The 27,876-nt window shown below is 41.0% G+C and overlaps 1 protein-coding gene across 1 annotated transcript in view; it reads left to right on the top strand.

Annotated features, from left to right (window-relative positions):
- Nucleotides 1-26,190, top strand: part of MET (MET proto-oncogene, receptor tyrosine kinase) — a 70,262-nt gene extending 44,072 nt beyond the window's left edge. The window contains exons 10-20 of the mRNA XM_082479444.1: nucleotides 4,927-5,145; nucleotides 11,139-11,285; nucleotides 13,313-13,469; nucleotides 14,278-14,418; nucleotides 16,840-17,070; nucleotides 19,467-19,547; nucleotides 20,164-20,345; nucleotides 21,938-22,047; nucleotides 24,599-24,764; nucleotides 25,665-25,801; nucleotides 25,935-26,190. Of these exons, the coding sequence (XP_082335570.1) occupies nucleotides 4,927-5,145; nucleotides 11,139-11,285; nucleotides 13,313-13,469; nucleotides 14,278-14,418; nucleotides 16,840-17,070; nucleotides 19,467-19,547; nucleotides 20,164-20,345; nucleotides 21,938-22,047; nucleotides 24,599-24,764; nucleotides 25,665-25,801; nucleotides 25,935-26,145 (1,782 nt within the window). The 3' untranslated portion in view covers nucleotides 26,146-26,190. The remainder of the gene's footprint in view (nucleotides 1-4,926; nucleotides 5,146-11,138; nucleotides 11,286-13,312; nucleotides 13,470-14,277; nucleotides 14,419-16,839; nucleotides 17,071-19,466; nucleotides 19,548-20,163; nucleotides 20,346-21,937; nucleotides 22,048-24,598; nucleotides 24,765-25,664; nucleotides 25,802-25,934) is intronic.
- Nucleotides 26,191-27,876: the final 1,686 nt, after the last annotated feature.

Genomic DNA, 27,876 nt, shown 5'->3' with positions numbered 1-27,876 from the left:
CCATCCAGTTCCTGTGTGAGGTACGCAAGGAGGGAAGCAGCTCATTCCTTCCTTTCCCTTTCCATTGTGCCTGTAAGAAAGCTTTTCACAGTTTGGAATGGTATCTGATTAGGAGCCTGTTTACAAATTAAGTGTCTTCTAACCTCTGCTATAAGTCGTGCTAAATGATTCTTCTGCTTCTGAAGCACCTGAGGCCAATATATTCTCTTTGAAAGCCTGTACTTTGCATTGATTCCCCAATAATGAACAAGTAGTCATTCAGGGATCCTTTGCTATAGTGTTTTTAATATTCCATCCATTAACTAGTTTGGATATATATTCTCACTGCTTAATCTCTTCTAACCATGAATGTCCCAAGATATGCAAGGTTGCAAAATTAGGGAGGAGCACCTTTTAATGCATGACCTTCAACAACTGACCCTGTAGCTATGCAAGACCATCCCTTTCCACAGTCTTTTAATTATCTCTTCAGTAAGTAGTCTCTTGAACGATCTTTAGTATTTCTTAATTGCTCCCTGCTAGATGCCATTTCCTGCTGTATTACAGGAGAATTTTAAAATACCCTAAAGTTCCATCAACGTTTACAAGTCTGTGAACAATCCATACTCCTAAAACTCATCAAAATGTCTAGAATTCACCTGCGAGTGTCCATCTTACATTTATTAAATAATGATAGAAGAGATTTCCTGGAAACTGTGGATGGTGAGCGTGTGATTATTGAAGATGTTCCTGACTACCTATCCAAAGACACTCAGGGTTGGATCTTCTATCTGTGTTGACTCTGTGGCATAAAGCTGTCACAGAAGCCCAGCAAAGAGTTTCCCTCATGAAGGGGAACAATTGGCTTTTCTGTCTGTGCCGAATCTGCATCTCATGTACATCTCCTGCCACAGAAAGTGTGCAGCAGAGGGTGTCAGGGAAAAGCCCATCCTGTGAAATCAATAGGATGCCAGGGATGTGGTGCTAGCAGGTACATTGACCATCCCAAGCTCAGGGAGGAATTTAGACTCCCAGTCATTATTGGTCGCGTTGTGCAAAGGGCTGGCTCTCAGACCCTGAGCAATAGAGGTTTTACTCTACCTTCTGGTCCAGTGATCTGATAGACTAGAAGTGTCATCTCCTGTGCCTTCATCCAGGAAGACAACTAGAATAAAAATGCTACCGATCCATTAGGGCCATTCACTGCACTACATGAAATGGCAGCAAAAGCTGATGAGTTCTCTGAAAAATCTTCAAGATACCCTGCTTGAGCATCACTACTCAATTTCTCACTGACACAGAAAAGCCTTCTGAATGGGCTTTCCTCAAGTCAGACCTGAATTCTCATCTCTTTCTATTGAGAAATTGTCCTTTGGCAAAGATGGTTGGAGAGTCTCCCGGTCTGTCTTTAACGTCATTCATCTTTCATTCCTCACCGGAACTCCAAAAGTTTACTTTTTATGAAAGGACAGATTGGCTCCTTTCTCCCTTCTGACTGCTACAGATCCTGTAATACACATCCAACTGCTCCTCTCTTATCTGGGTCAGCTGCTGGGAGACCTCTGGAGCTCAGAGATCCTCCCTCATACTTTTCCTGTTGTTCTATCAGTTGAAAAAAAATTGAATTGGGTACCGAAGTTCAGATTCTGTAGGTCAGGTTTGAATTAATTGCCTCAAGGGTCATATTTTACAAATGAAACAAGAATACATACCTTTAAGTGATGAGTCATATGCATTGTGCAATGGATTATTATTCCCTTGGGGTATAGTATTTACTTATGCTTGTGAAATGCTCCATAGTTTTTACATCTTTTCTTCCTTATTGTCTTCAGATGTAGATTATAGTCACAAGAAGAATGTAGGCTTAGCTTTTAAAGTGAATGTACTTTAAAGCCTAATTAAATAAAAGTTAAAGGTGCCGGGTGATAGGCAGTATCTTAATTGAGAAGGCAATAGATTGAATTAGGGTTTTTTTCTTATAGATCCTCAATCCAATATTTCTTGAAAACTAAACCGTCATATTCCTCAATTGCTAAAACCAATTTCAAGGTAGAAATGTCATGTCAAATCATGTACCAATAAGGGCATCCCAAATAAGATTTTTCTTGACCTTACCAATCAGTCACATTGCATCCCCTCCAAAGAGTATCATTAGATTTTTATCATTTTCTGAAAGCTTCCTCTTCAGAGACCAGGCTGATAAAGTAAAGTATCTGATTCTAATAGATAGCCACAAACAAAGTTATGAATACCACTGCTATTCATTTAAGGGACATCACTACTCTACAGTAGATAAAAAGTCTAATGAATTTACATTAATCAAATAAATATAATGATTACCTGGGACATATTTGGTTCTATAATTATATATATTTTAGTAATCCCTTTTTAGAATCGACACATTATGATAGATAACTTTACGAATATTCATATATCATGGAAAATTATGGCTTGATCATCCATTATAGTAATGGTGCATCTTATTATTACCATACTGATTCAAATGAATTTCTAGATCCATGTGATAGAACAAAGCCTGAGATATGGTCAATGGGGTATAAAACTGTATTCAAAAGAGGAAGAACAGCCTAATACTGTAAGCAAATGGAGCGAACATCTGCCTTGTCTTGTGTCCCACAGATTACCTTGTTGTCATGGGGGATGCACAAGTATTTTTGAATTTGTGCTAGGAATCTAAATGGGCTGTTAGTTACACGGGTGCAAGTCCCGTTAGCATCACTGAGAGATGCGCCAAGTTATTTAACTGAATGCCGAACTCACAGCTCACAGACATGTAACCCTTGTAGTCGAGCTCTAAAACTCTACAGCTCAGTTTCAGAGCCTTGAAAGTGTTTCCCGTGGCAGATTCAAGATTTCGCAATATTATGCACAGAAACATGAATTGCTGTGGTGATAAGAAATAGTGCTGATTTGTAGATAGCTAATTTAATCCCACTTTTCAAGCTAATGTGGGTATGTAACTGATATAGCTTGAATGGTTATGTCACTGATTCGAAACAGCAAAATTACATTGCATTAATTTAGCATATTAGAGACAAATGTAAACTAATTTCACAGCTCCTTCAGGCAGCATTTTATAATGAGAACCAATTTAATTTGAAAAACAAAACAGAAAAAAATATATTTTTTGGCTTTCTGTAGATGCACAAAAGTATTCAACAGCACAGATATTCAACAGTTAGTTTTCCAGGGAAATTTCTTGTAGAACAAATGTAAGATTTATGATGACTAGGAGCTAAGCCCCGTTCTTACCGGGGCACATGTCAGTCACTCTATTTAGATCTAAAAAAAAAAAGTGTAATCACTGTCGGGGCACAGTGCACAGGGAACTACTTACAGAAGGTTTATACAGTTGGAAGAGAAATAACTTCTGTGGAGCTGAAGCAACTTTGTTTGTGCCAGAAGTCCTTCAACCATATCCGCGGTAGGCAGCATGAAAGGGAGGCACAGAGAAGGGAGTACACGATACAGTCACAAACAACCCACTCTGCAATTTGCGTGGTGCTGCCCAGCACCCACCGCGCATCCCATCAACGCTTGTGGATGTGCTGTTGACATTGTAATCAAATTAGTCATGTAGAAACCTTCAGAGTCAAGAGAGAGAAGTTGACCCTTCTAGAGCACCGTTAATCTAATTAAAGCTGTTGTCTAAAACAGAGCAGATGAATCCCAGTCTAGGTGACCTGTTTCCCTCTGGTGACAATAAAGGCAGTTCAGACAGCTAACTCCAATGCAGGTGTCTGGATGCGGGCTGCGTGAATCCCCTCTGCAAGGACGTTGTCCCTGAAAAATGCCTAAACTCAGCTTCAGATGAGGCTGCCTGCAAACCCGTGCTGCCCTTGCTGGCAACACAGCTATCCTTTTAGGAAGGACCTGTGTCTGTCTTGTCTCTCCCACGAGTCCTGTGACAAGGCGGTATGGCGTAGGGGGAAGAACCCTGGCCAGACATTTCACACTGGATTGCACCCCCACAGCACAACACATGCCCTGGCACATCTTCTGGAGTGTGGGGTGTACCAGCAGCTTTTCCCCAGGAAGGACCCCTAGAGCAGGCCCTCGGGAGGAGTAAAGGCAGAGCGAGGGGCAAGCGTGGCTTCACGCCTGTTGTCAGGCGGCTCCTGCGCAGCAGTGAGGGGCAAACATCTCATCCCCGCTGGTCCAAGGAGTTCCAGCGTGAAGGACGTCCCACAGTCCACACTCCTATGAGGGACTTGCATGACACCAGCGTACCTAAGCACCTAATACCACGTGCCTGGGGCCTTACACATACATTTTTTGAAAGAAGATACGCTTTGCTGAGCTTTCTTGGACCAGAATCCCATGGTGGTTTTGACTTTAAAGTGCTTTCTCACAGCATCTGTAGTGTCTTTCTGGAAACATAGCAGCTTAGCTACACTCTGGGTAAACAGTGCTTTACTTCTGTTTTCCACTTTTTCAGTCAGATTCATTGGCCCTGTTTTTACCTTCTCTGGTCCCCTGCTATGGCTTTGGTAGTGTGAAAGGAAGAGAGATCCATGTGGCAGTCACTCTGACGTAGGCTGGGTAAGCTGAATTATGGCTGCTTTGTGTCCCAGCACAGCTCAGTCCATCAGGATAGCCTCCTGATGGTCCTTGGCTTTGGAAATACTTTTCCATTAATTATCTGCAAAATATTTACTTTAAAAGTGCTGTGAACAATCAGGCCAGGAAGCTTGTTTACTTGAACATTTCCTCAACAAGAGCGCAAACACCATTGACATGAAGTTTTTATACTTTTCTCCCAGCTCTAAATAAATGCTGTGTAGCACTGATCAGGATTTTGCTTCGGTTAAAGAAGAACAAGACCTCTGGTGTTTATTTTTTCAATATATGTGTTTTGTTAAAGAGCAGTTACGTTCATCAGTGACTTCCTATGCACTTACTCAATTACCTCTTTCTTTCTTATAGGCATGTAGCCACCGCTCTAGCTCAGAGATAATCTGCTGTACAACTCCTTCACTGAAAGCCTTCAATCTCCAACCGCCCTTTGTAACCAAAGTGTTCTTTATTTTTGATGGTGTCAGCTCTTTGTACTTTGATTTTGATTATGTAAATAATCCTGTATTTAAGCATTTTGAAAAGCCAGTGTTCATCTCAAGAGGCAACCAAAACGTTCTGGAAATTAAGGTAAGAAATGTTGAAATACCTTTTTCAATTATTTGCAAGCGCACATCAGCAGCGTAGTGTGGAACAAACATTTTGATGAAATAAAAGAAGCCCCAAGGAAGCAGGGGCGGCGAGAGACGGAGAGTGGTGTGTTCAATACTGCGTTCTTCCAAGCCCCCAGCTGGTACAACTTAAAAGGTGCAGAGCTGAAACCGCATCCTCATGGGAGGACCACACTTCATCAGCTTCTGATTGAGATGAGCTGCATCACCAGTTCAGGCTTAAATGCGGCCAGCAGCCCAGAACCTGTAGTGTGTGGTCTGCGCGTGAGTCCCAGCTCTTACTGTCACAGGGTTTTATGTCCTTCCTCACAAAAGATGTGGAGTTGCCTTTAGAAAGTGGCCTAGCAGCTTTGGCTCTCCAGAGCTGAGGGAAACTCTGGCCTGCGCACAAAGTCACTCATGAGGATCAGTCACCACTCTAGCCTAAATATTTACGGATCCATGAAAAATGCAAAGTTGATGCTGAGTGCGTGTTAAAAGAGCGCTGGGAATAGTCTACACAGCACTGAGAAACATCTCTTAGGAATTCGGGGCCCTCACAGGCAAAGGCTGCTCTCTACTAGAGTGCTGTGGAGAAAGTTAAATCCATTTTGTGAGAGTCCAGTTTTCTTTAATCTAGTGCTTTTCAGAGTTAAGAGTATCAAATAGGAACAGTATAAATACAGGTATTTGTAATTGATAATGAATGTTTATGAAAGTGTATGTGAAATTTATATAGGTTATCTATAATTTATACAGAATATAATCTATAAAAAATGCTTTACAGAAGACAATCAGCCTTAATGCTGGGGTCATCTCTTCGTGTAGCTGCTGCATAGCTTTGTACACCCAAACTCTTTTCCCCTATGACAGCTGTGAAATCTTGAAGCCCTGAGGCCTTTGACTCCAAGATGCTCCAGTGGGCCAGCTCCTGAGCTGCGGGAATACAGAGGGAATTACCTCAGAGCCTCTGTCAGCCATGCTGAGTTCCAGCCAAACTGTCTTAATATTGATCTGTCCCCACAAAGTGTTTTGGGAAAATTCCAAAGAATAATCAATTATTACCATTTTTCTACTTGGAACTTGTGGCCGTACAATCACCCCTTCCTCAATGCAGAGCAATTCTCCTGTTCAGTTATGGAGAAACGCTAGAAAGAGTTCTGGTGTGCGGGTCAACAGAGAGCTGGGAATATATAGCTGCTGCATGGCTCAGTGCCTCTACAGTGACAGCAGTGTTTTCCAGTATTTTCCAGGTCATGCATATCAATCAGTTGGAAAGAAGACTAATTTGAGAAGATTCATAGAAAAACTTAGATTGGAAGGAACCTCCAGAGGTCTTTGTAGTCTAACACCCTTGCTCAAAACAGGGCTAAGTTAAAAATTAGGTCAGGTTGCCTGTGGCCTTGCCGAGATGATTTTTAAAGATCTCTAAGAATGGAGATTTTACAGCTTTAAAAAACCCAGCTCCACTAGCCTTACATTGTGCATCCCATGCTTCAGCTCCTGTCCTAGCTCAGTGGCCCTCTGCTGTACTTCATCCAATTTGTCAGTATCTCTCTTGTTCTGTGGGGTTCAAACTTTAACACAATTTTCCAGATGTGGTCTCACAAGTGCTGAGCAGAGGAAAACAATCACCTTCAATCCGTTGGCTTTGCTGCTGCTAAAGTATGTGGTGAGCCTTCATCACACACTGCTGCCTCGTTCCACCTTGTGGTCCACGAGAACCACAATTCCTTTTCCGTAGAGTGTCTTTCTACCCTGCTGTTCCTAGCTTGTCCTGATGCATGGGGTTATTCCACCACAGGTGCAGGACTTTGCATCCGTCTTTGTTGAATTTATGAGGTGCCTGCTGGCCCACTCCTCCAGCTTGCCACAGTCACTCTGAGCAATCACTGATCCTGCCCTCCAGTGTTTCAGTAATTTTCCTAAATTTGATGTCATCTGAAAGCACAAGGACAGTGTATCCTGTCCCTTCGTGCAGGTTGCTGATAAAGATTTTAAGCTACATTGGTCCCAGTATCAGCCATTGAGGAATGCCACTTGTTAGACTTCTAATCGTTGAGTTGATGGGCAGTCAGTTTTTCACCCACCTTATGGTCCATCCATCCAGTCCATATCATCCCAATTTGTTTTCAATGCAAGGAGAGACTGTGTTGCGAACCTTGCTAAAAACAAGGTAAACATCCAGTGCTCGCCCTTCATCTACAGAACCAGTCATCTCCTCATAGAAGGCCATCAGGCTGCTCAGGCAAAATCCACCCTTGGGAACCTACGCTGGCTGTTCCCAATTGCGTTCTCGTCCTTCCTCTGCCTGGAAGAACTTCCATGAGGACTTGCTTCATAATCTTCCCAGGAGCTGAGTTTAAAAATTAGGTGGTTTTTAACTCTCTTCTTCCTTTTACTCTTGAACCTTTTATTCTGCCTTAAGCAGAAGTCCCTAGTGCTATTTAGTGTTGGGAAGAAGCCATTCAGATGAGAAAGGCTGGCTGAGGACTCTCCCACTGAAAACTGACCAATGTCACAATTTTGTAGCATTGATGTCACCTGTAGTCATGACACCCAAGGCAGATGTCTACCTAAGCCTAATGCCCTGATTATTTCCCGGCAACCAACTGGAGAATAGCATTAGTGAAAGCTGGTCTCCTAGAACAAAACATGAACAAGCACCAATTTAACATCTTCCTCTAAGTAACATTAGTTATAGTGAGATGCTTCTATCAAAACAGTGAGGCGAATTTCAGAAATTATAGTCGGGAGCCAAAAGATCATTACAAGCCATATTGGCAACACTTTTCCCTCATCCCATACCCGCATTCAAAAATACACACACACAAGTTTACATGCCTCATGGTCATATTTTGTGCAGTAATTAAGCAAGCTCAGCATGAAATTAAATGGCAGCTTGCTTCAGTGAACAGTCTGTTGTACCAAACCAAAGTTCTTTTATCTTTTTCTTAATGAGTTTCAGAGGGGCAGAGGGAGCTTCATCACAAGGTTTTCAGTCAAACTAATCTAGTGTGGCATATTTGGCTTTCATCAAATGACAGTAGGTACCGATTGAAAGGTTCTGTTTGGTTTCCCCTGATGACCATAAGATGTTTTTGTAAGAAAATGTTACACACAAGAAAACTTTAAGTCTTCAATCTAAAACACATTCAGGGCACTGTGTGCCATGAATACCAGCCCTTCTTGTCTTCAGTGCCAGCCCTTTTGTCTTTGACACTACAGGGCCTCTCGGGGTCCCACATCATCACTGTCTTCGTCTGCCAAGTATGTGGCTCTTTGAAGTCTCAGTGCCCACCATGCCCCAGTCAGAGGGGTCATGGCAGAGTGGTTTGAGGCACTTCTCTGCTTCAGCACCGTGAAGACACCACTTCAGAAGTGCTCCCATCTCCTGCCAACACGGGAAGCTTTCAGGGCAGGATAAATTCTGGTGTTTTGCTGTTGGGAACAACCAAAGACCTGAGTCTGCTGAAGAGGACAGAGTCTACTTGCTGCCTCGCACAAGAGCCACTGACCCAGACCTGCAAGCTGGCCTGCTGACAGCCCAGTGTGTCCTAGCTGTGAAAAAAAAAAAAACAAAACAAAACAAAAAAACAACACCCCAAAACCAAAAAACGTAGATAAATAAGGAAAGAAACAGCTTCTTACCTAAGTCTGCCCAGAAGCCTGGCCTGGTCTGGAGTTGTGCTTGTGCACCAAGACAGTGCGGGGTCTCTGCATGCTTCCAGAGGAGGCCTCGGAACGGGTCACTAGGTGACTAGGTTGTACTTATAAATATAAATCTTCCAGCAGAGAAATAAGTAACACAATTGTCATTTCATGTTACACATCACATCTCAGATCTTGGCTGTCCTCTGGCACATCTGCAATAAAACTAAGAGTAGGACAAGACTTACTAAATTGCCCACTCTATTCCTAAGCCAGAACAACACATTCTTTATGAGACAATCTTAAGGAACTCTTTTTGTCTATTTATAAGTCACACTAGTTTCAATCTTCTCCCACATTGCATAGAAAATTATGTTTCTCTCAATGTCTGGTCCAAGCAAATGCAGTACGGAATCCCTGGTTTCTCTGAGCAAGCTGACGTGGAAGCTCTGCAGCTGCAGGAACTCATTCTTCCCAAGTCAACCCGCTCTGCTTAAGAACCTCAAAAATTCTTCTGACACCAATCTCAAAATTTCTACAACTTGGTTTGTGGCCCTTCTACTGCTCCTAGACTTTCACCCAAATTATTCCCATCTCTCTAAAACTGTGAGGTAGTCGGTCTATCAGATTGGTTTGCAACAGGTAGTCAGTCCAGTAACTAGCTTCTCCAGCTCGCGTGCAAGGGCATTGCTCTGCAAAAAGGGGGTAATACACATTTTAAAATAGAAAATATTATTTCCCAGTTCTCAGAAGAGTCGGTTTCCTCATTTTCTTAAATTCATAGGCAAATTCTGTGGTCCTTAAAAGAGCAAAACCACTGCTGAAGGAGTTTTGAAACTCTTCTTATATTGAGATATTATACTGAATGTATTTGAAATATAATGGTAATGGTTATAAGTAAAACCTACTGTCTTCATTATAACTGGCTAAGGACCAACTTAGGAAACGTCAATACGATTTTTTTTTCCTTTGGGTAAGTGTGAGTTTTGGTAGAGAAAAAATTCTTAATATTTGCTGTAGAAGAAGAGGGGGCACTCACCCACACTCTCCAGAATAGTACATTTATCCAGGAGATGGAAGACCCACTTCTTTTGAGTCTTTTGAGGTACATCATTCAAAGGGAAGATTTGAACATGAGTGGCTCACAATCTTCAGCAAGCCTCCAGACTAATAAACAATAAGCATTGAATATTTACTTAATTTACACTAAACAGAATGGCTCCAGGTAGACAGAAGATAGAGTGCCAAATGGACTTTTTTGACCCGCAATGAAAAAGCACTCACCTGGGGTGTGGCTTTGCCAGTCAAAAGAGGACGTTAGACCGGCTCTCCTATATTTTTATTAACATTTTCCCAGCGCTCAGTATGATTCTGCAGCAAACCAAAAACATATTCCACAGTAAAATATTTTTGCCCCTGAGAATGGGGTTCTTGTTTTCTTTCCAGTATATGAGGCCTCGTAGCAGTGTCAGCCGTGACGTCTTCCTCCCTTCTTGTGAGAAACTCCCAGATCCAGACCACATAAATAGCCTGGATTAGTGTTACTCCCCACCCTTCCTTCTCCCCTTCTACTCCCGCTTAACATGCCTGTTTTTTCATCTTAAGCCGGGCTGCACACAGGGTAGGGCAGCTTTTTAAATACTGATGCGCTCCTGGGCACAAAAGATCCTGGACTTGGCCTTGGGCCGCTACTGTCACGATACCAGAAGGAATGATATTTTATCCAAGTCTGGGATGTGAAAGCAGGTTTTCTGAGTAGGGAGTGCACTTTTCATGCTGTCATTTTTACCAGGGTTTGTTCCTCTTTGGTCTGTGGAATGTGATTTTAACAGATTTGTGCATTTTTATGATTATAATTAATTAGTTCTTTTTGAAAGCTTCACTCCTGCTACCACAACCACTTGCAAAACAAAATGTTTGAGATGTCTTTAGTTTGTGGATAATATAATGCCAGTTTCGTATAAACAACAGGGTCACATAATGCTTCCTTTCTTGTGCAAATTATGCAAAAATCTAAACAGGACCAACAGAATTTGTCCCTCAGACATCTACATGTTTAGAAGTCTGTATGGTCTGTATGAGTATTAGTGACAGCAGATTTTATCCTTAAACTTTATCATCCCCCTCTGGCCTGTCTGTCAAACTCCCATTTGCATGAAAAAAACTGATACATGCATATTGACAGGGCAATGTAAATTTGCATTAGTCTTTTATTTCATAATTGTTTTTCCATTAAAAAAAAATTCCAGTGTAATGAATGGACTTCTCCTTAACTCTTACGAGATGGTTACGTAATATGAAATTGATTTTTTTTTTTCCAAGGGAAATTATATTGATTCAGAAGCTGTTAAAGGAGAGGTGCTAAAAGTTGGAAATAAAAGCTGCGAAAACCTTCTCCTGCAGTCAGAATCAATTCTGTGTACGGTTCCCAGCGATCTCCTGAAATCCAACAGCGAGCTAAATATAGAGGTGAGGCAGCTACACCACACATGAGACATTAATGCCATTTTTATTGTCATTCCCAATGTCACTATTGAACGCATAAACTTTAAATTTAAGCCTAAGCCTGTGTTTACAGAGATACCTCTATCCCTGTTTGTTTGGGATGGAAATTCGAATAATATCGACTGTTTTAAAAGAATTATCAGCACCGTTGTTATTACCTGTTTGTACAAAGACTTTATGGAGCCTTAGGCACAAAGCAGGACCTACACTAAACACAGAAATAAAATGACAGTTATTAATCCAAACACAAGAGGAAACATATGGGGAAGAATGGAAAGCTGTAATGGAGTAGGTTTACTTTGACGCTCACAAGTCCTTTTTTTCAGCAAAAAATTCTGCTGCAGTCAAGAGGATCAGATTCTTTCTGAAAGAATTTTTTTTTCTGCTTTTTATAATTCAATTTCAGTTCTGTTTGTAAGATGCAGACACTTAGGACAAATCTTTGAGCTCAAAAATTATTGTTCTAAAAGTGGTCTCACTAGAGTTATTCAGAGCTCTACTGCAAATTTAAATTGTAGACAGTTTTGACCTACTGATTCATAGAATAAGACATAAATCATTCAGTAACTTTGTATTTTTTTAAATATATTTTATATATATTTCAAATATAAAAAAGGAAAATCACAGCGGATAGGGATTACCTTTAAACTATGAAATTTGATGATCATGGACTCTGATTCACTGAAAACAGTGGAAACTGCCAGTCATGTAAGTGTGACTAGGATCAGATTTATGTAAGCTCTTTGGAGCAGGGACTGTCTATTTTTTACTATTTGTTTATGGCATTTATCTCAGTAGGATCCTGGGCCTTGAACGGTATTCCTATGTGCTACTGCAACCTAAGTAAATAGTAATAACTAATTTGCTTTATTAATACAGTAAATATTAATTTATTTTAATATCAATTTTCTTTGAAAAGTACAAATTAAATTTCTTGGATGTATCAGGCAAACTATAACATTAGATGCAGCTCTCCTTTTGCCAAACCTGTTTCCCAGACCTGTAAATGCCTAGATTCATATAATACTCGTGCGTATGTTGCATTCTGTACCTTTTTCACCTATGCAACCAGGACTGGCACTACATTCAATCAGCTCTACTATGTGATATTTCCTTAACCTCTAAGAAACAGATATGCATGGCGTGTATTTTGTATGCAGAAAAGAACGCAACATAAAGGGGTTAAATAAGGTTTCTACTTGTTTACTGGCAAGGAGCCTCAGAAATTGCAGTCTGCCCAGCAAAGAAGAAAATTTGCTCTTTTGACGGGCAAATCCATCATTACAGTACCCAGAGGAATGAATTCCACAGGAGGAAGAGAAAAGATGGCCAAATGCATTCCAACTGACTGAGCTAGTGCTGTGTGACCTAAAACAGTTTTTCCCTGTTAGCTGCTTGGTGTTTGTTTGGTTGTTGATTTTGGGGATTGTGTTTTTGTTTTGTTTTGTTTCTTTAAACTGTTGACAAGCTAGAAGCTGGCAAGGAACAGGCTCACGTGACCTTGGGAACTAAAACGCTGTCACGCTGTCAACAGAGAGTTGGATGTTACAGCATATTTATGCCAGAAGGACACATATTAAAGACATTTGGGGTAGTTTTTGTAACATAGGTCTCAGCTTATATATCCATAGGCCGATACATTTCCCTGCACCGTTTGAGTGAAACTATGAATTTAGCATTTTGAATTAACATCTGATAACCCTGTTATCCAGACTGCGTCTGCGAGTGCGTGCCATGTGTATGGTGTAGCACATACATAGCTGTGTCACTACCAGAGCTCTTGAAATGAATGATAAAAATGTAGATCTGCTTTCGCATACACCAATATAATAATTTCTCTACTCCCGGTGTCTTACCGCAGTACAGCATCACAAAATCAAGATTTAATACATGTGGGACATATCAGCTCATACTTTAGTACTAATAATCTACTCTTACTTGTCTTTTGAAATCATCATGCTATTTTTTTTCTTTTTTTTTTTTTTTTTCAGTGGAAGCAAGAAGTTTTGTCAACTGTTATCGGAAAAGTGCTGATCCGGCAAGATCAGAATTTCACAGGACTAATTGCTGGAGTTGTTTCAACATCAGTTTTAATTTTGATCTTTTTGGGTTTTTTCCTCTGGAGAAGGAAGAAGAAACAAATTAAAGGTCCATCATAGTCAATTCTGTCAAATGATTCCATAATTGTATATTAGATTTTAAAAACTGACATCGATTCATGCTTTGCTTAACTGCCATGCAATGCCCTGTTGTAACCTGTCAGCACACATTTCACAATCAAATCCAATGTTTACTTAGATTTCAGCCCTTGGCTCTTGCCTGAGCTGGGTGAAGGGCCACACTATGCCTGCAGGAGAAGGATTTTGGAGGAATTCTGTGCTATTAAGAAAACTTAGTGAGTTCTTTTCCCCGGTCAGCCTTGGAAGAGGGAACGAGCAAATGACATGTATGGAATTACAAGTACTTCAGCTTCATGTAGTTGCCTTGTAGTCCGCCAGGCTGTGCCTAGGCTGGGCAAGACAGAGCGTGGCTCCATCCTGCTCTCCTATTCACCCAAATCAAGAACTCGGTCAGAGTGTGCCTCCTCTCTGTCCCTCATTTCTGGGTTTCCTTCCAGTAGGAACCACTGTACTACGCAAGGGGAAGAGAGGAGGGGAGCTAATATATAAGCAGGTCTTGTTCTGACATGGTATCATGTCAGATCATGAAGCTGGCCCCAGAGGCTTCAAAGCTCTCTTGGATCCTCCACTGGGGCCAAGAGCAGCGCTTTAACACCAAGTTACAGCAATTCTTCTGCTGGTCAAGTAGCTGAAGTTCAGGTCCTGCGTGTGTCTGCTGCACCAACAACCTGACCCTCTTCCCAGCAGAGCAGAACATCTTAATTAAATACCTAAATGATATGTTGGCAACAGTAAACATGAGGGTTTTCCAATATTTCTTTCTCCTCCCTCTTCAGATCTGGGAAGCGACCTAGTGCGCTACGATGGCAGAGTGCACACTCCTCACCTGGACAGGCTGGTGAGCGCGAGGAGTGTAAGTCCAACGACAGAAATGGTTTCAAGCGAATCTGTAGACTACAGATCAACTTTTCTAGAAGGTATGCCTCTATTAGGAATCTGTGTGGATGATACCGTTTTATACTTCTTGCTTTTCATGTCTTCGGATTATAGCTATTTTGATCAATACCTTAATTTCACTTTTTCATCTGGTTTGTCTGTGTCTCCATTGGTTAAGTCTTCCATGTGTTCACAGGTTTGCTGTTTGATCTGAGCTTCTCAGGTGCTTCCCAAGATTAATATGCAAAGGATTTTTATTTTTACTCAGGGTGGAGGAGTATATAAAAAACTGTTAGTAAAAAATCACTGTAAGTATGCTCTACAATTAACTAGGAGCTGGTGATTTTGAGTTATCATCACACCATGCACAAACACACTCTGAAAAAGTGATTTTAAGGATAGCATCAAGTGGCTGTAGGTTTAGTATGTCTCAGTGACTTCATGCAGTCATTATAAAGCAGTTCTATCAGCTCAGCATGGGACATGAAGTTTTGTAAACTGATATTCTTTTGTCTATTCATGCATTTCCTATAAAATAGCATGTTGCATTATGCAGAAATGTTCATTTTTAAAATTACACTAAAGGGATGTTAAAACCGTGACAGATCGAGTGGAGGTCCATGTGTGCTGGGATGCCAGGCGCAGAAAACACACTATTCACTTTTAGGGCTGTGGGCGTGAGGGAAGAGTAACTATGCTGAATACATTTTTGTGCCTTATAACACCATTTTAGAGTGGGTATTCTCTAGAAGAGCCGTCTGCTGCACTTATCATACCACTTTAGGCTGAACATGTCCTTTAAGACGTGTGGAGCCCATGTTCTGTGATTACCATTAGAGAGTCTTTAAATATTAGGAGTTACCATATTATGATATTTGAGATATCACAGGTATTTGTTAGTCTTTGTATAGACATAGTCTTGTACTATTTCAGGTGCTGTCATATACAGCTCAACAGAAATCACTCCAAACCCTTATTCCAGCTTTGTAATCCCCAGTCGCAGAGCTGTTTGAGAGCCAGGCCCGTTCCCAGCTTCCTTTATGATTCTTTAATTGCTGCCACCAGCTCGCACAGGATGTTTCTTGATTGAAAGATTCCCAAAGAAAAAGGAAAGCCTGTGCCACCGGTTAGAAGGGAAAGCGGTACACAAGACAAAACTATGCAAAGATCCTTGGTGGAAGGTAAATCTGTAGTGGTCCTGGGGCCACTGTGCGCTGGCAAAGCACAGCAGAGAGGGCACCAAAGCAGGAGGTGCTTTCACTTAATGTTCCTGTGGGAATGTTCAATTACTGTCGAAGAATAAAATGAACGGGAGCATTAGAAAACATGCAGGTTTACATGTAGCAGCTGTAAAAATTATTTTGCAACCATGGCTAGAGTATTTTACCGTGATTATTAAATAGGCATTTGCCCTTGGTAACATAAATGCAGCTTTGTAAATGGAAGATTTAGTATTTTTGCTTCTAGGTAGGGCAGCACTGAGTTTTTCTCAGCACCCAGAGTGATAACCGCACTATATGAAAACTTCCCAGGTTTTATACATAAATCTATGAAGCACGTCTGTGCAACACGTTTTACTCTTTGTGATAAAATATCTGATAATTTCTCTTGTTAAATTTATTCCCTTTTTCTTTTTTTTTTTTTTTTTTTGACCTTGGGCTAAATTCTGCTCATTCATTCCACTGGAATCACTCCAGACTGAAATTGATGTAAATTAAACTAAATTCCTTGATTCTATTACACCAAATACTAGAAAAAGTTCTTTTCAACAACAGCAATTTAAAATAGCTGAACAACATGCTGTTGACAAAAAAAATTTTCTCAATTAATACTCCTGGCTTGACTGAAACATTTTAATTTCTGCTATTTTAAATCAGCTGGCTCATGTTATTTTCATGAGTAGCACCAACTGTATTATCTTCGGCAGTTACAGGATATGAATCACCTCTAGGCATTTCCCTGGTTGAATATTTACCATTGGATAAATATAGCTAGTCACCAGCAGTTTGGAAACCTTCATGAAATGTAAGGTTCCCTACCAAATTAGAACAAGACAATAATAAAAGGTTTCATGTTTTTAATTGTTCACTACTTCCTCCTCCCATATCGCTGTCATTTTTCCATTTTACTCTTGTTACTCCCAATTACTAGAAATGCTGTAACCTACACTTGGCAAGAAGTGACAAGGCTTCATTCCATCCTCTCAGAAAAGTGGAATTTTTGCCATTTACTTTCATAAAAGTAGAGCTGATACAAGCATAAGTTTCTAGTGACATGGTTTTCCTGGAGTTTGGCAGCTTAGCAATGCATATTTTCATTTTCCGTTTGTGACCAAAACCTGCTGCAAAGCCAAACCACTTCCAAACTGATAAACTCAAACCCTTGCTCACCAATGAAATAAAGCTCTTCACTTTCCAAGGAGAAGTCTGAAAGGATTATAACAGTTTCTGTTCATCTTGCAGATCAGTTTCCAAGCATGTCTCAGAATGGATCGTGCAGACCTGCCCAGTATCCTCACTCCGACCTCTCCCCAATTCTATCCAGCGGAGACTCAGATTTAGCCAGTCCGCTTCTCCAAACTAATGTCCACATTGACATCAGTGCCTTAAATCCCGACCTGGTCAAAGAAGTGCAGCATGTGGTTATTGGTGCTGACAGCCTGATTGTGCACTTCAGCGAAGTAATAGGAAGAGGTGGGTACTGCGGCTCTGTCCTTCGCACTGCTGTTCTTTTTGCACACCCATTCATTACAAACCATTCTGAATAAGGTGTCTACATGGAGGTTTTTCAAGCTTTTTGCCCCTTACAGCACGGCATCCCATGCACCAAATCAAGGAGAGAACCAAGGAGCTTTCTTTTGAAGTCAGATGAAGGGTTGTGCATTTGATCAGTTGGAGAAGACACCAGAGGGAAGAAGGAGTCTGCCAATTAATGGGGCTTCTTTGAACTCAGAGACTTGCTGGTTCCCGCTTAGCTGCCTCACTCTCACCCTTTTCCAGGCTACGGAAAAGCTCAGCCAGGGCTTCTGATCCACGAGGCTGCGGTGCAGGAGTGGGGCCGCTGCAGAATATTGCACGAGCCTAAAGGACATGCCTGAGAGACAGGGGATGCTGAGGTGGGGGCACCAGAGACCTTAAACTCGGACCCTGAGAGCTGTCAGGATTGCTACAGGACACTGAAAACTCCTGCAGTCACCACTGCATTCAGTAAAAGTCCCCATGGGCCAGGGGAAACGCACACACCTCTTTTGCCTCCACAAGTTTCCCCCAGCTCTGAGGAATTCGCTGTTTGTTTCCTCCTGCCATCGGCTCTCTGTTCCCCCTCATTCCTCTGTCATCCCAGCTGCAGTAATGCATAGCTCCTGATTCACTTCCCCTTATTTTTGCCCCTGATATAGCAAGTCCCCTATTTTTCTGAATTTCTCCCATCACTCCTATTCCTCTACATCTCCGTAAGCAGGTTCCCTCCTTGTTTCAGAGCCCAAGCCAGTATTTCTATTAGGGGCATTTATTAAACTGTACTATTGAGTATCTATTAGGACCCAAGCAGAAACTGGATTGTCAGTTCTTCTACGGATCATGCATGAGAGATCACTTGTTGAGTATCAGAATACTGTTAAAAATTTTGCTATAAATTATATTCCTAATGCCTCTTCTGCAGGGAAATAGCCAAACAAACAGTCAGTGTGTTTCCCTTCCATGTATTACACTTCATCATCCCCAAAGCAAGGGTGGGCCTTTTTCTTTTCTGTCTTGTTTCAGAAAAGGCCAAGTAATTTCCCATTTTTTAAATGTTGAAAAATACTGGGAATGACACCGATGTAATTAACCTTTTTTAATTTTCTCCTCCATAACTAGAAATAGGCCAAACCCAGAAATATTTCAGACACACCCAATCCAAGCTCTAGGATTTGTGCCCAGGCTCCAAACAATCTGTGGTCTGTTGGGATTTTAGTTGCTTTTATAAAACAAACTTTGTATTAATTTTACCCCAAGCCAAAATCAAAGCCAACTGGGCTCTGAGCAGTGCTTATGACTGGAACCTAGTCGTATTAATCAGATAGTGTTGTTCTCTGCAGAACTCACACTTGACAAAAAAATAACTATTTTGCTTTCTAACTGCAAATATTAGTATTTTAAAAGTGCCCAGTAAGTAGTACATCTGTGAAGGAAAGCCACCATTACATGTACATCATTTGATTTGGATAAATTAACACATGTGCCTGGAGCTCAAAGCTCTCTGAGTGTCCCAAACAGGTCAAGCTGACTTCTCATAGTAGGTTTCCCAACTCTGCAGACTACCCCATTTGCTTGACAGGAACGCATGGGATCAGGAAGGATTTCTGTGTCCCTGGCAGTTTATTTCACTCCTTAGACCATTGGCAAGAAGGCAAATTTCACTCATCATCTTTTAGGGATATTTTGCACTAGGAGCTAGGCCATAGCAGAGACTGTGGACTGCTGCCTCGTGCTGTGGTCGGTTTGTGATGGGTAGAGCAACCCCCAAACCTTTCATGGCCAACACACCACTTTTAACACTCAACATTTTCCATGGAATAGCAAGACCTGAGAGACTGTAAGTCCACAGTGACCCTCCTTATACAACTTTCCACTGAAGAGGCATCAAGGCTGTACAATCCAGTGGATCATTGAGCATGGGCTTACAGACCACAGAGAACCACCAATCCAGTGGTCACGTCAGCTCCTTCTAACTGCTCTCTTATGCCTTCCAGTGCCCTCCTTTGACATATATCTAACAGGAGAGTACAGTGGGAATGGGCTGACATGGTTTTTGTGTGCAGTCATTACAAGAACGTGAAGCAGTTGTGGCGCCAGCCTTGTCGTTATTTATACTCTCCATCTAGGTCAAGAAATATCAATTATGCTGCAAATAAAGTTTTCATTTTATGTAATGAAGGTTTTATGTAATGGTGGTTTTATGTGTTAGTTATGAAGTATACATTACAAGTGTTGGGAATTGGACAGAAACTGAGTGTGATCACTTTCTTAAAGCATAATTGCTACCCAGTGGAAAATACCAGAAAGTTAATTTTACTTATTAAAGCTAATCTTACTCTTTTTTTACACAGGACATTTTGGGTGTGTGTACCATGGGACACTGCTGGATAACGATGGCAGGAAAATTCATTGTGCTGTGAAGTCACTGAATAGTGAGTTACACGTTTAATAGTGAGACATTACCATAATTCCAAAGATAACCTGGGTGAACTAATTAATCACAGTGCAGTGCACTTTCAGAAGTAAAGATTCCTAGTTGCAGCTGGATCAGATTTATCTATGGAGCAATTCCAATGACTTTAGATTCCCACAAAGCATTGGTATATATTTGTGCATCAAATGAAATGCCCATGTATTTCCTCTACAAAGAAAACACAGAGGAAAATGAGGGAAAGGCAGTGTCATTTTTTATTCTACTGACTATTGAAGATTTGGTTTTGGAAGTTAAATTGCTAGAGAGCAGGCAAAGCTGCTGGAAAAACAGGAAGAGACTATGACAACATTTATTAAAGTCTTTATTCAAGTGTTGTTATTCAATTCTAAATAATTCATGATAAGAAAAGGAGAAATGGAATCAAAATAATCAACAAGCTGTATCAGATCATTGCAAGAAAACCGATGCACATAACCTAGTTGCAATGTGGGAGATGGAGAGCATGTTTGTAGCTTCTCATTATCACTTTGTTGTGCAATGACATGCTGTACAGAAATGAACTGTAGTATGTTTGGGGTTTTTTAATTAATTCATTTTATTACCGGATTTCTCAGGGATTACAGACTTGGAAGAAGTAGCTCAGTTTCTGAAAGAAGGAATAATCATGAAAGATTTCACTCATCCCAATGTTCTGTCGCTCCTGGGAATCTGTTTGCCCAATGAAGGATCCCCTTTAGTCGTTCTTCCATACATGAAACACGGAGATCTTCGAAACTTCATTAGGAATGAGACTCATGTAAGTACCTGGTGAGATCTACCAAACGGTAATGCAAGTCTGGCCACGCCCTGCTCCAACACCACAGGTTATAAGCTCTGATAATTACATTACGTCTATAACTTGCTCCTGTTACTACACCTTAACCTTTAGCACTTGCCTAGGCTGGCACCGAGCCCGACCACAGCGCTGCCACTCCTTCCCTTCCCCCTCAAATTCCTCTCCAGAATGTTTCCCAGAAATTATCAGCAATAAGTATTTCTCATTTCCCATCCATAAGCCTCTTCATAAACAAATGTGTTTATGAGATCTAAGTCAAGGGGCCCAACCATCTGCTGGTTTAAACTGGCATATCTCTGTTGACTTCAGCACAGCTGTGCCAGTTGTCACCATCTGCTCTTCCAACTCCTAGGTAAGGGATCCTCATGTCCAGCTAGAGACATAGTCCCAGTTACCAATGTTTTTTTTCTTCTTAAGATAGAAAACCAGCAATTGTTATACAAACTATGAGTACTCTCTTATCAGAGATTTTCCCCATTTTCATTGAAAGACTGCAGATTTCTCAAACATGCCTCACTGCTTTCTCTCAAATGTGAGACCACAGGTCTTGCCTCAGGTAGTGTCAGCCCACTTTATACTGTAGTATTTCACCCATTTCCCAGTGTTAGGACAAGATAAAGCAACTTCTGAGCCGACGGGATTTCACCCCAGCCTCTATGGCAATCAACAATAGCCAGTAAAATTAAAAAAATAAATAAATGCATCTTGACGAGTTGTTGGGGGAGTTAAGCTTTCTGAGGCAGAGATCTTTTCCCTTTTGAGCTTGTTTCATTCTACAAGCACCAGGGACCTTGTCTGTGAATAGTGCCGTGGTCCTTCCTGAAATAAATAGAGTAATGCCACAGTTGAACAGGATTGTTCCCCAGAGGAATATGATACCGAGCAACGCCAACAACACAAAAATCTTTGGGACCTTACTATTACATAACAAGTCATGCTGTTGGATAAAAGAATTGCAGATTATAATTATTTCTGTATTTAACGTTTTCAGTAAGGTCTAACTCGTGCATTGCAGACCAGCAGAAAGAGTTACCAATCTTTGCGGAAAATTTTCCTCTGGTAACTGCTAAGGTCTCATTTGCCTTTTCCGTGGCACCATACTGATGATAGCTTGTACTTACTTTGCCTCAAAGGACTCTGTCCTTTCTTGGTCGCTTCCAGCTGACGAGCTCCAAGTTCACAGTTAGCACCTTCTACGGAGTTACATGCTATTACTCTAAGTCCACAAATGTGAATTTTGTGTATCAGGTGTGATGGTGAGGTTTCAGCATACTGTTCCACTTCCCAGCCCAGGTCATGCTGCTTATGCTGCAAACTCCAGTCTTCTGGCGTCTGTCAGTTTTTTGATTTCTTAAAGTGTGTTTCCTCACTGGATCTCCAGTGAGGAAACACTTAAGCCAGTTTTACTTATGCCAGTTTTACTACAAGCACCAACCTGTCTTGATCATTCTGGTGGCAAGATAGGTGTGTCTTAAAACTGAGAGTAACAGCAAAAAACAGTCTGCTCCTTGGGCTTCTGCATTCATTGTATGACAAATGTTTGTATTTTACAGAACCCAACAGTAAAAGATTTAATTGGATTTGGCCTTCAGGTCGCAAAAGGGATGAAATACCTTGCAAGCAAAAAGTTTGTCCATAGAGACTTGGCAGCAAGAAACTGTATGTAAGTACAAACATCTCATTCCAGCCACATTGTCACACTCTCCTGTGTAAGACAGTCAGATGAGATAAATGAAAGTTTCCAAGATTCTGCTTTTTTTGTCAAAATAGAGTGGTTTTTTCATTGTTCCATAATTATACCAGTTTGTCTTGCATACTGATGAGCTGCTACTCAGCTTGCTAAGGGCTCACTTACACATAAGCTTTTCTTGAGTGTGGGAAATATGAAAAGCTGAGGTGAAAGTGTAGTCTCTCAAAATCATTGGTTAGAGAGTTTAAAAGGCATCTCCTAAGGGAAGTTGAACTGCTGTTGTCTCAACTTGCTGTGCTTCTACCCAACCTCCTCAAAATCAGCACATCTCTGCTGCCGCACCTAGCAGGAGGGAGAGGAACACAAGGAGAACTTTGTGAGAAAAACAGGAACACAAAGAAACACCAGAGAGACCTCTTGACAGTAATACTTCATTATATGAGTATGATCTTACTTTGGCTCATTTGCGCACACAAATTAACATTAAAAAATCAGAGCATGCAAAGAATCTTACTAGTGTCTGGGTAGCCAGACAGTTCAGTTTACACACAGACTAACTGATACAGGAGTTGCTGATACTATTATGTTGATTCAGCACCTATTTTATGAATTAATGAGATACAGGATGAAACAGTAGAGTTTAGTTTTAGCATGTCATAATCCAAAACTCTGGCTGCAAAAAGGTTATTCACCTGTGACATCAGATTTCTTACTCCTTTTCAGAGGGTGCACACTCGTGCAGCTGAACAGCTTCTGAAAAAGAACATTTTCTTACAGCTGCTGGTTTTTAAGGGAGGAAAAAAGCCACAAGCAATATGATTTTCAGGTTTCCTAAGAACGAAGGAATTGGCTTACTGGATAGAAGTCCTGGTTCATCTAACTAAAGTCCAAATAGTGGCAACAGGACATTCCCTCTGGCCTACTGTCTCTTCTTTGGGTGAGGAGGGATCAATTATCAGGATGCCTCACATTGCCAACTGAGTGGCTGCTTTTGTACTTCTGTATGGCTCAGCACTTCAGAGCCTGGAAAGCCGCTGCCACCTGAGAAGATGTAGGGTTGAAGACCCACGTTCCCCAGGGCCCATGTGCAATCCAGCACTCAGAAGCACAGCCCTTGCCACAACATCGATGTCCATCAGAAAGGAAGCCAGGATGAAAGCACAGTCCCTGTGGACCCTTGACTCTATTCCAGTAACCTGGAAGAGGTGCAGGAATCTGCTATGGCATAAACTGTCCCCTGCTGACCCATCAAAGTTCCCTCATGCTCCTTCATTGGTATTGGTTTAGCTATTACATCAGTGAACACAGCAGATGGTTGTGTGCCATTCTGAGGGACTTCAACAGACTAGACAGTTGTCCAGACAGAAGCCTCATAAATTCAGGACAGGGAAATGCCACGTGAAGAGGCTGAGAGAGGTGGGATTGTTCACCCTGGAAGAGGCTCAGGGGGATCTTACCTATGTGTATAAACACCTGATATGGTGGAGTAAAGAAGATGAAGCCATATTCATATTAGTGGTGCCTAGGGACAGGCCAAGAGGCAGGGGTCACAAATTGGAATAGAGAAAATTGCATTTAAACACAAGAAGAAACAGTTTTATTGTAAGGATGACTGAACACTGGCACAGGTTGCCCAGAGAGGTTATGGAGTCTCCATCCTTGGAGATATTCAAAACCCAACTGGTCATGGTCATGGGCAACCTGCAGTAGCTGACCCTGCTTTGAGCGGGGGAGGTAATGGTGAACTAGATGTTCTTCTGAGGTTCTTTCCAACCTCACCCGTTCTGTGATTGTGTGATTCTGTGAAGAAGCCCAAAAGCAGGTGTTTGCTGTAGCTAGGTCTGCTCAGATAATGAAAAAGAGGCTTACCATGCCAACACCCATGCTCTATCTGTTTTCTGACAATAATACCACTTCATCAGGACAAACACTAAGCTTAGGAGGAGCAAAGCTAGGGAGATCATCTGGTATGGCTGAGCTGTAACCCCAGCAGGACTTTGCTTATACCATCATTCTTTCTCCGTAAAGACACCAAACACTCCCTTAATTACAGGACTACATTATTATATATGGGCAATCACCGAGATAATGATGGGTCCTTCCTTATGCAAATTGAGAGTGAACAGGAAAGATGATGCCTTGACTTGGAAATAAAAATGAGAGGTTCCTTGGGATATGGAAGAAGAGTGAGCTGTGGAAAAAAAATGATGTAGCACTTAATCCGAATGTATAGGCTATTAGAAAAGATCTTTTTATACAGAGCAATTGTTTTAAAAGAACTGTAATTCAAATTTTATTATCAAAACAATATCAGTAATTTCCTGAGTTCATTCACTGTGTTAAGTGGGTGTCAAATATACTTTGCTGCACTTTTTGTTTTACTGTTACAATAGTTAATAGATCCAAGGTAAAGTACTGCCTTCCAAAGTCACAGTCTCAAAAATGCAAGATGCTCATTACAATCCAGCATCACTGTAAATCTCACCTGCTCAGTTGCAGATAATGCTTTTTGTCATTTCTCTAGGTTGGATGAAAAATTCACTGTCAAGGTTGCTGATTTTGGTCTTGCTAGAGATGTCTATGATAAAGAATACTACAGTGTGCACAATAAAACCGGAGCTAAACTGCCAGTGAAATGGATGGCTTTAGAAAGTTTACAAACTCAGAAGTTCACAACAAAGTCAGATGTGGTAATGTACAAACATATTTGTATTACCTATTAATTTATCTTATACTGCTTGAGGCATCTCTAGCATTTAATGAATGGACTAACTCCAAACCAAAACTTGTATTTGAATCTGACTTCAGTTCACATAAGAGACACTTTCTACATCCAAAACCAGTATTTGTCCCAATTACAAAGCAACGAGGCGTTGACCTGATTATCTGTTACTGCTCAGGAAAGAGTTAGGAGCTTAATCCCACTCCAAGGGAAACTAAGGACAATCCCAGAAGCCAAGTTGGAGCTGAACCTCGCTATAGGAGGGGCTCTGGAAAGCTTGACAAAACAGGTTAACTTTGACACTCGTAAAATTTAATAGTTCTCAAAAAGACTTTATTTGCTTTATAAATACTTACTGACTGCCTACAGCAATCTCAAGTATTACCTGGCTATTTATGAAGAAAAAAATTATACGATGAAGTCATTAGTTGGCTGGATCACTTTGTATTTTAGCTCTCCTTTCAATCCAGATTCAAATTAGGCTGCGATGCATAGAATTTTCACCACGTATATGCTCTTCAGAAAGTATTTACACAGGGTTAGTCAGATCGTCAGCTCATGTAAATTGGCAGAGCTCCATTAACCTCAAAAGAGGTCTGCCAATTTATACCAGCTAAGTAGCAGGCCTATAGGCTTTTATTTTCTTTCATTTACTTAGTTGAGTTTCTCTGGCTCCTCAATTTAAGTGGCTCCTCAAGTCCCTACAGCATTTATTAGCCCACTTAAAAGAAAGCTGAATGCAGTAAAATAACTTTTCAAAGGGAAAATCCATGCATTTGAATGCTTGAATCTGTCAAACCATCTTCTAAAACTGGAATGTAAAGCCCTCCAACCCTATCACTTATTATTTATTTCTTTGTTTTCTTAGTGGTCCTTTGGTGTGTTGTTATGGGAACTTATGACAAGAGGGGCACCACCTTATCCTGATGTAAATTCTTTTGATATAACCGTTTACTTATTACAAGGAAGAAGGCTGCTACAACCTGAATACTGCCCCGACCCACTGTAAGTAAATAGTTGGCAAAGCCTTCTGCAAATTCTGATATTATAGTGAGCAAGACTGTGGGAGGAAAGAGGTGGGTTTTTTTTTCTTTTTACGTAATTTCATAATTGAACACTTCTTTTATTTGAATGGCAGGTATGAAGTCATGCTGAAGTGCTGGCATCCAAAACCTGAGATGCGTCCAGCGTTTTCTGAACTTGTTTCAAAAATATCAACAATCTTCTCCACTTTTATTGGGGAACACTACGTTCATGTCAATGCTACGTATGTCAACGTGAAGTGCATTGCTCCCTATCCTTCTCTTTTATCATCACAAGACAACACAGACATGGATGTTGACACATGACGGGTATGTCTGAAATAGAGGAAAATCCATTCTTAGTTGTATGAACAAAAAGCGAAACATTTTGTCCACTAGTTTTTACTGCCCGGTCTTTGTGAGAACACTGTTGCACATGTTTATGTTGTTGCCCAAGTTGCACTAGTACAAGGACATGACATCGTATTGTTTAAGGCTATGGGATTCTATAAACCGTCACAGTAATTTCCGAGTATTTGGACAACTGCGTCAATTTACCAAATGGAAATGTTGTGTGCCACCATCCAGAGCTAGTTCCCACTAGCTCTCATTAATGTGTGCTCAGACCCAAGAACAAAGATCCATCATTAATGCCATGAAGGAGAAAGCAGAATACCAATCAGTACGGCTGGAAGGACTGATAATGTTGCATGTACTTTAGGATAATGAGCAGTGCAGAAATGGTTTTCACACAAAAGGCTAAGACAAACAATGAGAGTTACAAGAGTTTAAAATGTATTTTCCTCCCGCATAGTCCAAACTTTGGCTTTTTGCACTACATCAACAAGGTTTCTTAGAACATTGACAGCCAAGAGAGCCAGCCTCGTGGTAAATGTCTTGACGGAAATCAACATCAAAAGACGGTGTGCAGTAAAATAAGTGTGTCAGCCTTGCCAGTCCTCTGGTGTAGTCAGACGGTACATAAAATGAAGGGAAAATCATCTAGCTTAAAGCATTTCTAGTGTCAACTTTATTCCAACTTTCAACCACTTCTTTGATTAACAGCCTGTATTGATAGATCTCTTGCCGAAAAATGCGAAGCCTCCATTTCTTTCAATAAAGAATTAACCACTCTCCGAGAATAAAAACTTGAAGGCATCCATATTAAATGCCAGGCTAATCCCTGGGATGTAGTAATACGGGCCGCATTATTCTAGAGAGGACGAGGAGACAGGCAGGCTGGCAACCTTATGGAGCTGCTGTCTGGTGAGTCACGCAGCGAGTAGCTGAAGCTCTGCCACCTACCCTTGGGTGGAGCTGCCGCCAAAGGCGAGGAAGGAGTGGAGGCGTTGCAGCCAGCCCTGACCTAAAAAGACTGTGCCATAGCAGGAGTGTTGATAACTTCTTCGTGCCAGCCCTAAAGAGCTGAGAAGACCGATCGAAAGGAGAAACGGCTGTAGGCCCCCCTAGCCTTTTCTTGGATCGCACAACCCAGGGAGTTATGATACCTACTTCTATTTCTAAATTATGACCAGAGAAACAATTTTGAAAAGAGACAGTAAATAAAACTTTCATTCATTAGGGAAGAGTACTATAGCTTTAGGGCAAGCATCACATGTCATTTCTGTTCCTGTGGAATTCTGTGCATACTACTGTATAGCTTGTTTAGTATAGGATAGAACTGGGTTTGTTGGTGTAAACACATAAAGTATTCTATTTTTATATTAAAAAAAAGTTTATTTTTAATGACATTTACAAAGTTTGGTTAGGCCACAAAATACTGCACTGTGAACATTTCAGAAAATGTATGTCAACGTACATGATTCATAAATTGTAGCAACCTTAAAAAAAAATACCGTGTAAATATTAAAAAGGAAACGAACTGACTGTAAACACACTCCACCCTAAGTATAATATCTCCGTTGCTGCAAGCCAACCATTTTAAGACCTTCAAAGAGAGGTAGTGCAGATAAAGAACTGATATAAGGGAGATATATTGTTCTTGGGAGACAGTGTTATAACTGAGAGATTTATAATGAGGGCAGAGCGTGTAAGCAA

Source organism: Vanellus vanellus (genome assembly GCF_965231255.1).
Source record: "Vanellus vanellus genome assembly, chromosome: 1".
NCBI classification, from domain to species: domain Eukaryota; kingdom Metazoa; phylum Chordata; class Aves; order Charadriiformes; family Charadriidae; genus Vanellus; species Vanellus vanellus.
This window is presented reverse-complemented; position numbering and strand designations above follow the sequence as displayed.